Source organism: Ziziphus jujuba, chromosome 6 (assembly GCF_031755915.1).
Source record: "Ziziphus jujuba cultivar Dongzao chromosome 6, ASM3175591v1".
NCBI lineage: Eukaryota > Viridiplantae > Streptophyta > Magnoliopsida > Rosales > Rhamnaceae > Ziziphus > Ziziphus jujuba.
The window spans coordinates 7,861,357-7,877,259 of NC_083384.1; the positions used below are offsets into that span (position 1 = coordinate 7,861,357).

General features: G+C 35.2%; 3 protein-coding genes across 20 annotated transcripts; all 3 read right to left on the minus strand.

Moving 5' to 3' along the window:
• Positions 1-311: 311 nt before the first annotated feature.
• On the minus strand, positions 312-4,757 carry LOC112493402 (putative disease resistance protein At3g14460). Of its 18 annotated transcripts, none has more exons than XM_060818351.1 (5): positions 2,368-4,757; positions 1,940-2,126; positions 1,498-1,558; positions 1,278-1,324; positions 312-669 (listed from the first exon to the last, which is right to left on the minus strand). In XM_060818351.1, exon 1 carries the CDS (start codon positions 4,755-4,757, stop codon positions 2,877-2,879), a length of 1,881 nt encoding a protein of 626 aa, XP_060674334.1. In that variant the 3' UTR covers positions 312-669; positions 1,278-1,324; positions 1,498-1,558; positions 1,940-2,126; positions 2,368-2,876. The 18 variants fall into 18 exon arrangements, with proteins under 18 accessions (XP_060674334.1, XP_060674331.1, XP_060674328.1 ...); XM_060818350.1 differs by lacking the exon at positions 312-669 and adding an exon at positions 1,023-1,126; XM_060818349.1 differs by lacking the exon at positions 312-669 and adding an exon at positions 1,023-1,191.
• Positions 4,758-4,761: 4 nt separating this feature from the next.
• LOC132799269 (putative disease resistance RPP13-like protein 1) lies at positions 4,762-7,584 on the minus strand. The gene has a single exon (XM_060818334.1). The coding sequence runs from the start codon at positions 7,261-7,263 to the stop codon at positions 4,762-4,764; it is 2,502 nt and encodes an 833-aa protein (XP_060674317.1). The 5' UTR covers positions 7,264-7,584.
• Positions 7,585-8,293: 709 nt separating this feature from the next.
• Positions 8,294-13,082, minus strand: LOC107431348 (disease resistance-like protein DSC1). The gene is made up of 7 exons (XM_025078829.3): positions 12,941-13,082; positions 12,244-12,759; positions 10,966-12,118; positions 10,565-10,870; positions 9,535-10,473; positions 8,808-9,456; positions 8,294-8,611 (listed from the first exon to the last, which is right to left on the minus strand). The coding sequence occupies exons 2-7, from the start codon at positions 12,744-12,746 to the stop codon at positions 8,598-8,600; spliced, it is 3,564 nt and encodes a 1,187-aa protein (XP_024934597.3). The 5' UTR covers positions 12,747-12,759; positions 12,941-13,082; the 3' UTR covers positions 8,294-8,597.
• Positions 13,083-15,903: the final 2,821 nt, after the last annotated feature.

Here is a 15,903-nt window from a genome sequence, read left to right on the forward strand (position 1 = left end):
TTTGTGTTCTTAACGTGGGTTTGAGAGAGATCTCTGTGGAGATTGAAGAGTGAATGGGTGTATTGGGATCTTGGGTATTGGTTTGGGTATTCTTGTGTGAATCCACCATTGATGGTTTGTTATTAAGCTTGTAAACACCATTTTTCTATAGTGCAGAAGCTCAACACTTGAACAACGAGGACGTAGGTCGATTTTGACCGAACCTCGGTAATTTTGTATGTTCTTGTTTAGTATTTTCTTTATTGAAGTGAGTTCAAAAATTCTACAACACCTCATTTATTTTTAAAGAGAGGAATAAATAAAGCAATAGGAAAATATAAACCCAGCTTATATTGAAAGCAGTCAAGGAATAAGCTTGATTTCCTTTCAATTAAAACCTTCACTAAAGCTAAAATCTTCTCTTACTAATGTCCTAGGAATACTTGTTCCACTTTCTGTTCCTTAACAACATTCAATTTCTTTGCACATTCTTCTTGATCATATAGCAACCAAATCCCACATTTTTTTTTTTTTTTTATTCCACAACACTCATCACCTTCCAATATTCAAGTAAGTCTGATTTTCTTGGAATTAATCTGAGGATATGACTTTTCTTTTCGTAATGGACCAAGTAATCTTCCCAAAAACAATTAATGCCAGTAGTTTCTTTATGTCAGTTCTCTTACCCTCCTGTTGATCATTCAAACAGGGAAACAATGTATATTTTGTTCATTTTCTTAAAGAAAAAAGAAGGTAAAAATGGCGCATGGTAAGCGATCGATTTTCATTTTTTATACATGTACAAGTATCAAATTAACGAAGTTCATCTGAAAGTGACTATCCTCTAGCAATTAGGAAATCTGATGACTATGTTTTCACTAAAAGGATCCAGGTTAGTTTTTCAAATGGGTAGAAGCTGATATTTAAATTTAAAAAAAAAAAACAAAAAAACAAAAAAAAAAAAGCACCAACGAGTTCAATTTGTAGAAAATGTAATGTAATGCATAAAGGACAAAAATGTAGAAAGGAAACACAAAGCTATATTTAGAAAAAATGCAAAAATATATTAATAAACTAAAAACACAACTTTTTGTTTCCAACTTGAAATAATCATGGCCTTCAAATCCTTTTTCAGTTCGATAACTCCCTATCCATGAGCAATACACCATAACTTTAGCTTTCATATTGGAATATTGTTTATCCTAGATACTGCTGAAATCATGGTACAAAAAGATATGGAAATGAAAACTGATTTCCTTACAAACTCACAACCTACTGCAATGGAATATGAAAATTACCTCAGGTTGCATCACGCCCAGCTGTTCCACCATGACCATCTGGATCACTGCAAAGATACAAGTGGTAGGGTTAGCAATTCAGTGTCTAAATTTATACTTCCTGAATTACAGCAAGAATGACCAAAAGAAAAGAATGCTTGTTGAAATAACAAAAAAAACAAAAAACAAAAAACAGAACAAAATAAAAAAGGGAAAAAAAGAAAAGAAAAAAAAAAGTAACCTTTGTGCACTCCTTCTTGGTGGATGAATCAGGGTTTGATTCCAAATCTATCAACAAATAACTAAAGATATAGAACGAAAAACAGTGTGACAGGCCAATATACATAAACTCATTTTGCATTTACAAACCACGAAATTCCACATAAAACAGTAAAAGAAGCATATGTAGATAACTGTAGATAATCCAAATTAAATCACCATTTTTACAAGCCAATCCAATCAAATTCACAATATATTCTAGACAACAATATTATTATTATTATTATTATTATTTTCAGATAGATAAGAGACAGCAATAAGATGCCCGAAAAAGAAAGAACAACCACATATGAAAAGAGGTAGTAGTAATTCCACATGCAGGTGTCAAAAGAGAGAGAGAAAACAGTAAATAATAGTAATTATTGTTGGATAGGAAAAATGAAAAATAAAAAAACTGAAATTACCTCAAAACCGCCTCAAAAACCAACAGGGTCTGGGTGTACTCACTTTAGCATCGTAAAAAGCTATTTGTGCTTCACGATCTCCATCTCCAGCCAGTGTTTTGAATGTCATATAGTACACGACACATGTCCGCGCTCATCCATGTTGCCAATTAACTTTGATAATTTACTTGAGTTTTACACTCGCACCCTGAAAAGACAGTAACCAAATGTTTCATATATAAAGAGCATCTTATATATTTTCAACTATAATAACAAGATTTGCAATGTGATCATAGATTATCTAACCCTATTATTGTTAGAGAAAAATTAAATGCATAAATATATATATATATATATATATATATATGCTAATATGCTTATGATCAATAGGAATTATAGGAAAAACAACAACAACAACAATAATGATAATGATATGGAAGAATTAATACTTCGGATGGCTCCACAATGTTATAATAATAGGAATCCAAGTGTGGAAAGCAGCGTTCATATAGCTGCGTGTCTCCTCCATCAGTTTGTAGTTTGTTTCAGCTGCAGCTGCCATAACTTTAAAGAACCAAACAGAAATAAATAAATAAATTGATGGTAATGCTTCATAAAAAGAGTTGGGAGAGAGAAAAGAAAAAGAAAAATAAAAAATAAAAAAATAAAAAAATAAAAAGAGTTACATCCCAAATCAAATAGAACCCTCAAAGGAAAAACAAAATCATAGTAAAAAAGAGTTGCACCTCCAATCAAATAGAACCCCCACTTCATAAAAAATAATAATAATAATAGTATTTTTAAAAATCGATTATGGTAATTAATTTATCAATGCAATAAATCTTTTCCCCATTTTCATAAAATTTTTGGGATTTATATATATTTCTTTAGAGATAATGAGTGATTATGTTGCGTGTGTTGCAAGCAATGAGAAGGCTGGGCTTCATTCCAAAGTAGTTCAAGTTGGGAACCACGTAGTATAAAATACCACAAGATACTTGTACAGTAATTGAATCCACCTCTCTGTTTCCAACCAAGGAATATGAGCAATGTGGGGCCAGAATGGACCTGTATCCCTTTTGCATTTTTTTTGTAGCAGTTGGCAGTCTTGGATTAGAAGTTTCAAAAGTGAAAGAGGCAGACCCCCCTTTGGTAAAGATTTCAGCTTTTTGCAGTCTGAGATACAAAGATGTTGAAGAGAGGTGAGGCATTGTAAACCGGCGGATAACTTCTCGAGGTTCTCGAAACCTGAAATCGAGAGGGTGATGAGAGTCTTTGGTAACATCATCATCATCATCATCATCCCCTTCCTCCCATCCTTCTCATGCTGTTTTTCTTTTTCATCTTCAGGTGGAAAGGACACCATATCTGTAGCTTTACCATTCAAATAAAGCTCTCTAAGAGAGGTCAGTGTATGCAATAATCCCCGCTGGAAGAGTGGCTTACCCACCTCGAGATTCCCAATGGTAAGCGAGGTTAAATTTGGTGGAAAACCTTGCATGCCTCTGGGATGGGCTACCATATTATTCAAAATGGTAACCGGAGCATCAAGGTCTCTGAGGTTTGAAGCGGGCAACCCTCCTTCCAGGAAGGAAACTAGATTTTCACAAAAGTATATAATTACTTTACAAAGGTTGGTGAGATGGTGGAGGCCTTCAGGTAAGGATGTAAGGTTTTTGCAATTCCAAATGGAAAGAGATTGAAGACAAGCGTTGTCGTAGAACCTATTTGTTATCCACTTCAGCTCTCCACAACGACTTATTTGAAGATGTTTTAGGGCTTTGGGCAATTTGTCATCCGAGGATAAGGATGTAAGACGATCGCATTTCCAAATACGGAGGACTTCAAGCGCCTCAGGTAGCTCCCCCGAAGATGATAAGCAAATTAAACTGGGACAATCCCACAACTTAAGCTGTCTAAGTGTGTGTGGTAACTTGGCCGATGATATGGATTTGAAAGGACAACACCGTTCTATGGTCAATGACTCCAGATAATTAAGTGTGCAACTTCTGTTGGTGCTGCTGTACTCCTCTAGTACCAGTACTGATTTCAAATTTTTGCAATCTTGAATATACAAAACTCTGAGAGAAGACGGCAAACTGGACTCTGAAAAAGACGTGAGACTTGGGCAGGAAACTATGTGTAGCTCTTTAAGGAATGTTAGGTGCAATCCTTCTGGTACCTTCAAAAGATTATCACACGACGATAGATGCAGAGTCTCCAGTTTGGTAGGTATCCGGATTTGTACCTGTTCTGTTTCTTCCAAGTCCAGTTTAAGATACAGCAGGAAGCTGTCATTAATTTGTAGTTGACAAAGAGAAGCGAGCTGACATAATTCATTCTGCAGCAAAGAAGTCATCCCACTGCAACCAGGAACAGCAACCAGTGTAAGATGGCGCAGGGAACTGCCTTTAATTTCTAATTTACAAAGAGAAGTGAGCAGACAAAATTTATCCTGCAGCAAAGCAGTCATCCCATTGCCACCAGGAACCACCAAATCTTGTTCTCTTGTCAATCCTTGCATGAATCTTTCTGGTTGATACCTGAATTTTCGAATACCAGAAACATTAATGGACTTTAGCGACTTCAAGTGGGCATGATTTTCACAAACCACCTCTGCACAGTAACGGATGATTAACGAGCAGAGCATTTGGTTGCTGGGAATTGAAACTGTCAGCTGCTCACATCCCCAAACCTCAAGGTCTTTTAATGAAGGAAGGTTCTTTGGTAATTTACCCTTCAACATGGGGCACCGCTTTACAACAAGCTTTTTCAGCTGAAGGAACCTATCAATTCCATCATTAGTTTCATCTGGAAACCAATCTTTCCAATTTTCCATATCCTTAAAGCAGAGGGTTTCCAATTTTCCAAGCATTCAACCCACCATCCCCATAAAACTCACTTCCAACGCTTTCTACCCCAGACAATCCTTTTATAGTAAGCTCTTTTAGCAAGGGCAATTGTCCAAGTGGGGGCAACAATTTGCATCGCCTACAATCTTTTAACCTCACTTTCACCATCTTAGAGAATAAAGAATTTCCCATCCAAGCTGGAAATTTAGAACCACCATAGTTCATGACAGCAAGCTCCTTGAGCATCAGAGGAGGTTGTAGGCTTTCAAAAATATCTGGATCAGCTGTTTCTTTCGCTTTCCATTCCAATAGCAATACATCAATGCCATCCTTGCCAGCTAAGTTGGCCAGTACTGCATCCTTAGCTCCATTCACATTCTCTAGTCCTGAGATGTGTAGTGTCCCACAAAGATGCAATAGAGGTCCCAATTCTCCAACTCCCGATGAGCTACTCTCTTTTCCCACAACAAAGTAAGACAATGTTTGGAGATTAGTCAACTTACCCATATTTGAAGGCATTCCTTTCAAAGACCGTGGATATGATGTGTCATAGCGTTTATGCCATTTGTTTGAATAGATGAGATGACGCAGATTAATTAGATTCTTCAAACCAGTGGGCAATGCATTTAGATAACCGCAGACTTCTAACAACAAGGTCTGTAAATTGTAGAGATCGCTTACGGATTCAGGCAAACTTGTTATATCTGTATAGGAAAGGTCAAGGTACCGTAGAAGTCTTAGTTTACCAATTGAATCTGGTAGCTCTCTAATACAATATCCCTTCAGAGAAAGCACCCTTAGATATTGTAATTTTGGCAATATTTGAAGAGTAAAATTGCTAGTCAAGTACTTTCTTCCATTATATGAATGTGAAAGTGGTAGGAAAGTCCGCAAATGCTCGAAGTTGGAGAATACCTCAAGTCTGTGAATGCCTTCAAGGTCAGCACTGATGTAAGCTGAGTGACGGACCTTTTTGAAAATCCTGCATCGCTTATGATAATCCACCTTATCTTCCAACGTAAAACCAATTTCTCCAGCAACCAATCGTGCAAAATCATTCAAGAGGTCATGCATTACATACTTTGATTCGTCCTTTTTTGATTTCTGAAAGAATGACCTTGAGAATAGCTCTCTGAAATACTCTCTGCCCAAATCTTCCATTTCTCTGCTCCCTTTTTGATTCTGGAGTAACCCTTCCGCCATCCATAAAAGAATCAACTGTTTTTCCTCAAATTCATAGTCCTCTGGGAATATTGAGCAATAGGCAAAACACCTTTTTACATGAGGAGGGAGGTAGCGGTAGCTTAATTTTAACAGTGAGAGAATGTTACTATGTTCTGGTTGGGTCCATAACTTGTTTTCCAATACATCCTTCCATTCATCAATTTCTTTGCAACGGAGAAGACCACCCAGAGTCTGTGCTGCAAAGGGCAAGCCTTTGCATTTCGAAACAACATTCTCCCTTTGAGATTCCAATTTTGATGGTTCACTAATATTTCTATTTGATAAATGCTGCACAAATACTTTCCAACAATCATCATCCGATATGCACTCCAGATTATAACATTCAACTGCTGCCATCAACTTTGCAACATCTTCATTTCGTGTTGTGACAAGTATCTTGCTTCCTGGTGCTCCAGCTCCAAAGGGGGCTTGCAAGGTTAACCACAGCTCATACTTTTTATTCCAGACGTCATCCATAACAATCAAAAACTTCTTCCCCGCCAAATCTTTACTCAGATGATTCTGAATTTGACTGAACTCATCAAAACTCCTACTTTCTGAATCGATTGAATTAAGAATTGCCTTCGTTAACCTCACATAATCAAAGTCATCAGATACGGAAACCCAAACTTTTATGTCAAAATATTTCATGGCATCATCTTTGAAAGCCAACCTTGCAAGTGTTGTCTTTCCAACTCCAGGCATCCCAACCAAGCCAACTACATCAAAATTTTCTTTATTTTGATTATCACTTAACAACAATTCGACTATTTTCTTCTTGTCTTCGTCTCTTCCAACCACGACGGGACTATCAGGCAAACTTGAGCTTGGTAGTCTTTTCCATTCTGGCACAGATCTTTCAATTTTATTCAAACCAAGTTTAATTTCCCTACTAGATATATCATCGAACCTTTTAGTGATTTCATTAATCTCTGAATTGATTTTACGCATGAAAATATGGGTGAACTTCCAAGAGTTACCTTGAAGTAAATTCTGTATCTGCTTGGTATAGAACTTGTCCAGTACATCTTCCACATCATAAGCCAAGTCTCTGAGATCAGCAAGCCAAAGTTTCACAGCCTCACTGGTCAGTTGCTTCGCCTCTGCATCAGAGAGCACGGCTTGAATCATCCGTAGTGTTGAGCTCCATTTCTCAAGCTTCTTGTGAACACCTTCACCACGAGCAAAGTCGAGCACCTCCCTCGACATCAACTTCTCAAACAGCATCTGTAGCAACGCTCCCAGAAAGATCTCTGCCACTGCCACCATTGTTTCGTAAGCGAAAACCAGATCACAGAGAGAAGTAGATTTGTGGAATTTTCCAGTGAAAGTTCAAAACTTTGTACCACACTCTAAATTGTTGTTTTTTCTCAGGAAAAAAGAAGATAAATTTCAGATCAAAACTTCAGTGAAGGCTTGAGAATTGATTTCACAACTACATGCATAGCTAGACCCCTTTTCCCCTCTTTTTTTTTTTTTTTTGGGTCAACTCGTAGACCACACAACTATGCAGTTGGAATGCTTGATATGTCATGTACACCATCCATCTCGGTGTGCATGCGTGTACTCAAGATTATCCCCTTTGTAGTGTTTGGCACCTGCCACTTTGTTCTGAAAAAGTAGTACTGTTGATTTTTTTTTGCTTTGTGACTTTTATAATGGAATCTTTATTTTGGTTTCACATAATCACTTTTATAATGACTTTCACAAATTATTTAATTGCCCATGAAATTATTTAATTAATTAAAAACGTGAAGGAGCATCATTGTGTCGAGCTCATGAGGATGTAGGCTCACTCTTTAGCGGTGGAGCCCACTGCAAGAAATTGCATAACGTAAATTTCGATGAACCATAAAGGCTTTGCTAAATGCATGTTATAGTAAAATTAAAAGAGGAAGATACTAGAAAATGAATAACAACATCGTACCAATTTCCATAGAAAAACAGAGGAGCATCCACATTGATAAACTTTATATCATGTCTTTTGACTTCAAGGTGACAAAAACACTCCACCTCTCTGTTTTCAACCATTATCTTCACCTCTTCCACTGCTTTATCAGATTCAAAACATAGAGCTAAATTTCCACAATAATTCAATCCAAGCCTATTAATTTACTTTTCCAATTTTTAGTCCTTCAAACTCTGTTCCGAAGAGAGAGACCCAAAAGAAAAAAAAAAGAAAGAAAAGAATTTGATTTTGCCTATAGTTAACAGTAATGTCAAACAGATTTTATTTGGGAATTTTTGATATTCTTGCGTCCACATTTACATCGAATTTTATTGACCACTTGGTAGAGAATAGTATAAAAGCAGAATTTTTTTTTTTTTTTTTAAAATTCTGTTTCTTTACCTTTAGAATATGCTCCTAAAAACAAGAAAAAAAACATAATTTAGATATTTCTCTCAGCAAGATAATTTAAGAATGCTCAATTACAGTTTAAGTAAAATAATCTAAATAAATTAGAAACTTAAGTAATTTGTCCACATTATCATGGTACAAATCTCAGGGCATCATCCTTATCGGTTGCAACATCGAACCATGAATGCCTACAACCATTTGAAACAGAGTGTTACCCTGCCTCCACAGCTTGTACACAGTCTTCTCAAATCTCAAAACCTGTTTTAGTATAAAGTATGATTAAGAAAAAATTATGAATTTTCCTTTTAAATATAAATACAATCATCAATCATCACCATTGGTTTTGCAAATTGAAATCATATAAAATATCAATCTTTTATCAAGGTCAATGTTAATGGTACTACCAAGATAGAGTAAGTAATTTTCATGTAAGCTTGGTTTTCATAGAATTAACCTGAGGATATGACTCTTCTTTTGTGTTGGTATTCGTTCTCATCATCAGAGCCAACAACATCAGTAATACTTATTCCACTGCCTTCAGACGATTCACCAAAGCGTCTTTTAGTTGTTTCTACTTCTGGTTCCTCTTCCGCACCATCCAATACTTGATCTGCATCTTCCTCATATATCATCCAAATTCCACACTTTTTTATCTTGCAATGCTCAACACCTTCTTCCACACATGAATCATGAAATCTATCATCACGGCGAAAAGGTCGGACATGGAAAGAAATCCCGGTGACAATGTTGCTACAAATAGAGGGCCAATTTGCTCCAAACTTTTCTTCAAACCCTTTGCAAGACAATGAAGCTTCATGCACAATCCAGACATGATCTGAATTGATCTTCTCTAGACGATACAACCAATCAGAATCATGAAAATCATAAAGACTGTTTTCATTGATGGTTTTGAAACTGAGTTTGTATTCAATTCCATCAGTTATATGAGAGTATTGATCAATAATAAAGCAGACAGCAAAACCCAAGAAGTTGGTATTGCACCAGTTTGGAGGAAGCTGAATATTCATTGAACTCCCCAAGCTTTGATAGCTGAACCTCTTTGGAATTTCATCTCCAGGATAACAAATAAACAATGGGAATTCCTGTAGCGTGGATGGGAAAATTATTAACTATATATAATAATAATAATAATAATATATCAATGGAAAATTATAACATACCAGTCCTTGATGATCAATTGGGCGTTTCTTGTATGATGTTGCACTAGACAGAATTCTAAACAGTGCAGGATCAGGGATTATGTTGTTGCGTGTGTTTTGATCCAAATTCAGACAATTATCAAATCTAATACTTCCATCCATAGAATATGAGTCACTGATTTCATATCCAAGCGGAGTTCTCCAACTTGATATTGTCTCCAGTAATGTGCAATGGCTTGCCAACAAATGTTCCAAAGATGATGGAAGATGTGCCAATGATTTCAAGCTCTCACAATTCTCTACATCCAAGTATGACAAACCAAGTGGAAGGGTAGGCAATTTTTGAAGTTTTGAACATCCCTCAAGGAACAACCTATCGAGCCCAATTAGATTTACAATTGACTCAGGTAACTCTTTAATGCCCGTTCCTTCTAACCTTAGACATTTCAAGCATTCCATAGGCTCTAAAATTTCAGGAAAATTTTCAAGATTCGGGCATTTAAAGAGATTCAATGACTCAAGAGATTTCAACTTACAAATGCTGGTTGGTATACTTTTAAGTCTTTTGCAGTTATCCAAATCCAATTGAACAAGACCCAAGAGACACCCAAATGATGAGGGCACTGCTTCAATTGCTGTCCCACCCAAAAACAAAGTTCTTAAATTCATTGGAAAGTTTGCATTAGGAGTTTCTGAAGACTTCAGCTTATCAATATTGTTGCAATAAATAGCTTCAAAGTTCTCATGCCCTGATAACCCTTCAACATTTATAAGGTTGGAGCAATCTGTCAAACGTAGACACTGAAGATTGTGGAGATTCTTAAAATATGAAGGAACTTGAATCAAACTAGTACAACCTTCAAGATTTATAATTTCAAGATTTGAAGCCTGAGATAGATTTGGTATTTGAGTCAAGAGCTTCGAATGACTAAGATCGATCACTTTTAACTTCTCAAGTGGCTATGACAAAAGAAAAAGAGTTATAGTTACTCATCATGATTCATTCATGCACTAAAAATACATTAACTATAATTCAATAAATTAAGCATACCTGAGATTCATCCCAAAGCACCTCAAGTTGGTTGTTAGGTAGTCTAAGTTCAACAAGATTCTCTGGAATGAAATCTGATGGCAAAGTTTTCAAAGGGTATGATTCCCACTCGAAATAACTTATCGTATCAGAAAGATAAGAATCAAGACCTTGAGGAAGACACAATCTGCACTTGTTGTTTTCATGAATGGCATAAATTTTAAGATATCGTAGATTATACATTTTTGAGAAGGCTGCAGGGCTCACTTTTACAACTTTTCTAATTTCTGACACATTGAATGATATACCTTCGATGGTGGCACTTCCCTGACAATCAAGTGAATGAAAATTTTATTAAGAACAACATATACAGACACATAATTTTATTGAAAAAAAATAAATAAAAATGTATTTGCACTTACTGTATTTCTTTCCAATACATGGCAAATTTCCTTAGCAGTCCACAACCTACTACAGTTTCCTGGCTCTTTGCTTTCGCCCCTGACAATTGATCGGCCTGTTTGTTGTAGCAAATCATGCATCTTGAGCCTTGGCATTGGTATACCAAGAGGTCCTAAACATTTTATGTTACTTTCATTTATTAAAGACTTGTTAATGAGATCACTTATTCCTAGTTTCACAAAGGAATGACCACTGCTATCTAATTTGCTTTCTAGTTCGTCTTCAAAATAATGTGACTGAAAGAAACACGCAATGTCAAGAAATATTTTTTGAATCCCTTCATCATCTAGTCCCTCGTAACTTATTCTCAATACTCTTTGAATGTTCGGATTCGGATACATTTTCAGCCTGTCCAATGTATTTTCCCATTCTTGTTTGCTTCTGGAATGCAGGGAGGAACCCAAGGCTTGAATAGCTAATGGATTCCCATTTGCATAACTAATTGCCCTGTCTGATAGCATTGTGTAGTCTGCTGCAAGAGAAGACTTCTTAAAAGCATGCAAACAGAACAGATCAAGAGATTCATAGTAATCTAGCTCCTCAACCTTGTAAATTTCATCAGCTACAGTCTTAAGCACTCGGACATCCCTAGTTGTAAAAATAATTCTACTTCCAGGGGCAAAATCATCATACCCTTCAACTAAAGTTTTGAATTGGAATATTGAACTATCCAAGTCATCTAAAACTACGAGTACCTTTCTACGACGAAATCTCTTTCGCATAAAAGGTGATATTGCAGAGGGGGTGTCCATTCTTAGCATAGCTTCATCCTTATCTAATAAGCTGGCAAGAAGTTCTTTCCTCAAATGATTTGTTCCATTTCTGAAAGATTCTTCCCTAACATCCTCAAGAAAGCAGCGAGCCTCAAAATGAGAATATGACAATCTTTGATAAATAATACTAGCGAGGGTGGTTTTACCAATACCTCCCATGCCCCAAATACCTATAATCCGAACATCTTTTGAACCAAGGCATAATAATGACTCAATTTCCTTAATACGTTTTTCAATTCCAATCAAGTTCCGCCCTTCAAAACGATCATTTAAGGATAGAAGTTTTGGCAATTTTAAGGAAATATCTTCAACAATTTGTTGAACTAACTGAGTCTCAAGCCTAGCACACATGAAAAAAAATACAATTGTTATTAGTTAGAAACAGTGGATCGATGAATTGGTAAAAACTTAGGAATAAAGCATTTTTAATATTCAAATATTTGGATTAAAGTTGCAGAAAGTTACCTAAATTGCTTTGAATCCAAACCGGTTAGACCGGCCACTTCTGTAAGAGCATGCCTCCATTGCTGTACCTTTTCCATGCTGTCCTTAAAACGCTCTTCAAGTTGAGCAAATGCATATGCATAGCTCTTTTCTTGTTTCCGTACAACCGATGGTTCTGTGCCATAAAAAATGGGTATAACAATCTGCCCATTTCTTTTCTTGCATTCAAGTATTTTCGCTAGTTCTTCCAAACACCATGTTGAAGAAGCATAGTTTTCCGAGAAAATGATCACCGAGATCTTGGATTCCTCTATAGCTTTCAGAAGGGTTGGTGAAATTTCATCACCCCTCTCAAGTTGGTGATCATCCATGTAGCTTATGATTTGCTTTCTACATAAAGCTTCATAAAGATAGCTTGTAAAACCAGTGCGTGTGTCTTCACCTCTAAAGCTTAGAAATACTTCATGCTTTTCTTGAGGGGGGATATCAGCAGCAGCAGCAGCAGAAGAAGAAAAAGAAGCCATGTTTGTAATTAACCTGCAAATATACAAGTAAAAGTTAATAAATGCAAATTGAAATCCAAGTGTGTATCTTGAAGTGGTGATCAGAAACTCTTTCCTTAGCGAAGAAGGTGTAGGATATGGCTAAAAAAAAGTGGTTGGAAATTGCATTATAATCTGTACCATCTAGGAAAATTAAAAGGTCTGATTGTAATTACCATAAAAGCGAAAAATGGTATTCATAAAGAAGAACTAGTGTGAAAAATGTGTATCTTCCTTAATTTTCCTGGTAATTTCAAACGTAATTACAAAAATAACCTTAATCAAAGATTGGAATATTAATTTACTTTTTTCTTTTTTTCTTGTTTTCCTGGGGGGTAAAAAGACCAGCATTAAAGCACAAATGAGGAATATATATATATGTACCAGGAGATTAGAATAATATAAAAACTCTTTGAGAGGAAAAGAAACTCGACAGGGACCAAAGAAATGAATAAAAAGACCCACCAATTGCATAGGAACCAATATAACTTTTTTTTTTTTTTTTTTTGACTAACTTTGAATTCATGACTTTTGATTGACAGTGTGATCTGTTTTTCCACACAGCTGTATCACATTCAAAGCATTCGTGCATTTCCACAGTGATTTTAGTCCAATCCTATTTAGTTCCTTCAGTTAAAGCCATTGACTATGTTGACTTGCTGTTTCAGAGCAGGTGGTGGTCTTAAAAACTTTCCAATAAAGTAAAATAAAAATAAAAACAATGACAAAGCAAACTTTGTTATAGGAAAGACAGAATATATATATTTATCACAAAGAAAAAAAAAAGACAAAATATATATAGTGTATCATTAGGCTTAATTTAATTTTTTCCCTAGAACTAGAATTTAAGCTTTTTCTCTAAAGTCCTAAATTTCCAATCCCTACCCAATTCTATGTGGGAATTGGAGGCCGAATAGGCTTTCAACATGTGATAACTAATGGTCACAAACAGGCTCTGAAAATATGGATTCCAGTACCAAAAATAAAAGTGAAAGCTCATGTCAAAATGACCATAGAGATGCGCAAGGTCAGTGAGCTTTAAAAAAGGATTTTGTCTATACATATACATATATGTGTTGTTTATGTACAGGCTTGAACTATGATTTTATTCCAAATTTGATACTTTTGCTCTTCCGGAAGGGAAAGTGCTAGTGTGGAGTTAGGATCAGAAACATAGGTAATTTGTCCACGTGATCATGGTAGAAAACTTGGGGCACCCTTTTTGGTTTCAACATTGAGTCACAAATACCTACAGCCATTTGAAACAGGGTGTTAATCGCTTGTACACAGTCTTATCAAATGTTAAAACCAGTTTTTGGTTTCTATTGCTTGATTAAGAAAAAATTATGACAAAAAAAATAGAGTAAAACATAATAAGATATGTATATTGTAAAAAATTATACATCTTGTAACTTTTTCAATAAAAAAGTGTTTGTCATCAGAAACAATAATTTACTTAGCGAGTGGGCAGTTTCCATGGTAAAATGACCTTTATATATTCACATCATCAAAAAAATAAAAAATAAAAAATAAAAAAAGAAATAAATTAAAGAAATACATAATGTGATGGTCCATCATTCATGCAAACATCATGCTTTAGGCTGAAATTTTTCTTGCATAACAGAGGACGCTACGAGAGTGAATCGAACTTCCAATTTCCTCATTTACTTTTAAAGTAAAGAGAGGAATAACAAAGCAATAGGACAATATAAACCCAGCTTATATTGAAAGCAGTCAAGGAATAAACTTGATTTCCTTTGAATTAAAACCTTCACTAAAGCTAAGATCTTCACTTACTACTGTCTTAGGAATACTTGTTCCACTTTCTGTTCCTCAACAACATTCAATTTCTTTGCACATTCTTCTTGATCAAATAGCAACCAGATCCCACACTTTTGCTTCTTCTTTTTTTTTTTTTTTTTTTTTTTTAATTTATTTATCCCACAACAGTCATCACCTTCCTCGGAATTAACTTGAGGATATGATTCTTCGTTTCGTAATGTAACAAGTAATCTTCCCAAAAACAAAAAAGCAATTAATCTTCCCGAAAACAATTAATGCCGGTGGTTTCTTTATGTCAGTTCTCTTGCCCTCCTGTTGATCATTCAAACACGGAGACAACGTATATTTTGTTCACTTTCTTAAATAAAAAAGAAGGTAAAAATGGCGCATGGTAAGCGATCAATTCATTTTTGAGACATGTACACGTATCATCACATTAATGGAGTTCATCTGAAAGTGAATATTCTCCAGCAATTAGCAAATCTGATGATTATGTTTGTAACTAGAAGGATCCAGGTTAGTTTTTCAAATGGGTATCTGATGATTATGTTTATCACTAAAAGGATCCAGCTTAGTTTTTCAAATGAGCAGTAGCTGATAATTTAAAAAAAAAAAAAAATCTTCACCAACGTGTTCAATTTGTAGAAAATGTAATGTAATGCATAAAGGACAAAAATGTAGAAAGGAAATACAAAGCTATACTTAGACAAAAATGCAAAAATACATTAATAAACTAAAATACAACTTTCTGCTTCCAACTTGAGATAATCATGGCCTTCAAATCCTTTTCAGTTCCGTAACTCCCTATCCATGACCAACACACCATAACTTTAGCTTTCATATTGGAATATTCTAGATACTGCTTTTTCCCTCATCTGCATGAACAAAAAAAGAATCAGTTCTCCAAAATATTTAAACTTAAAAAACAGAACACTGACCAGATCAGTAAATAATAATAATAATAATCTTTTTAATTAATTAAAAGCATATGGTTAAACTGAAATCATGGTACAAAAAGATATGGAAATGAAAACTAATTTCCTTAGAAACTCCCAACATACTGCAATGGTATATGAAAATTACCTCAGGTTGCATCACGCCCAAGTGTTCCACCATGACCCTCAGGATCATTGCAAAGATACAAGTGGTTGAGTTAGCAATTCAGTATGTAAATTTATACTCCCTGATTGACAGCAAGTAGGACCAAATGGAAAGTATACTTGTTAAAAAAAAAATAAAACAAAACAAAACAAAAAACAAAAATCAGAACAAAATAAAAAAGAAAAAAAGAAAAAGCTAACCTTTGTGCACTCCTTTTGGTGGATGAAACAGGTTTTGATTCCAAATCTGTCAACAA

Bases quoted from the DNA above. Each gene is read 5' to 3' on its own strand.
- LOC112493402 (XM_060818348.1), bottom strand. From the start codon at position 4,757: ATGGAAAATTGGAAAGATTGGTTTCCAGATGAAACTAATGATGGAATT.
- LOC132799269 (XM_060818334.1), bottom strand. From the start codon at position 7,263: ATGGTGGCAGTGGCAGAGATCTTTCTGGGAGCGTTGCTACAGATGCTG.
- LOC107431348 (XM_025078829.3), bottom strand. From the start codon at position 12,746: ATGGCTTCTTTTTCTTCTTCTGCTGCTGCTGCTGCTGATATCCCCCCT. The intron at 10,474-10,564 runs GTATGCTTAATT...CTTTTGTCATAG, and splicing joins TGCTTTGGGATGAATCTCAG to CCACTTGAGAAGTTAAAAGT. The intron at 9,457-9,534 runs GTATGTTATAAT...TCCACGCTACAG, and splicing joins CAATTGATCATCAAGGACTG to GAATTCCCATTGTTTATTTG.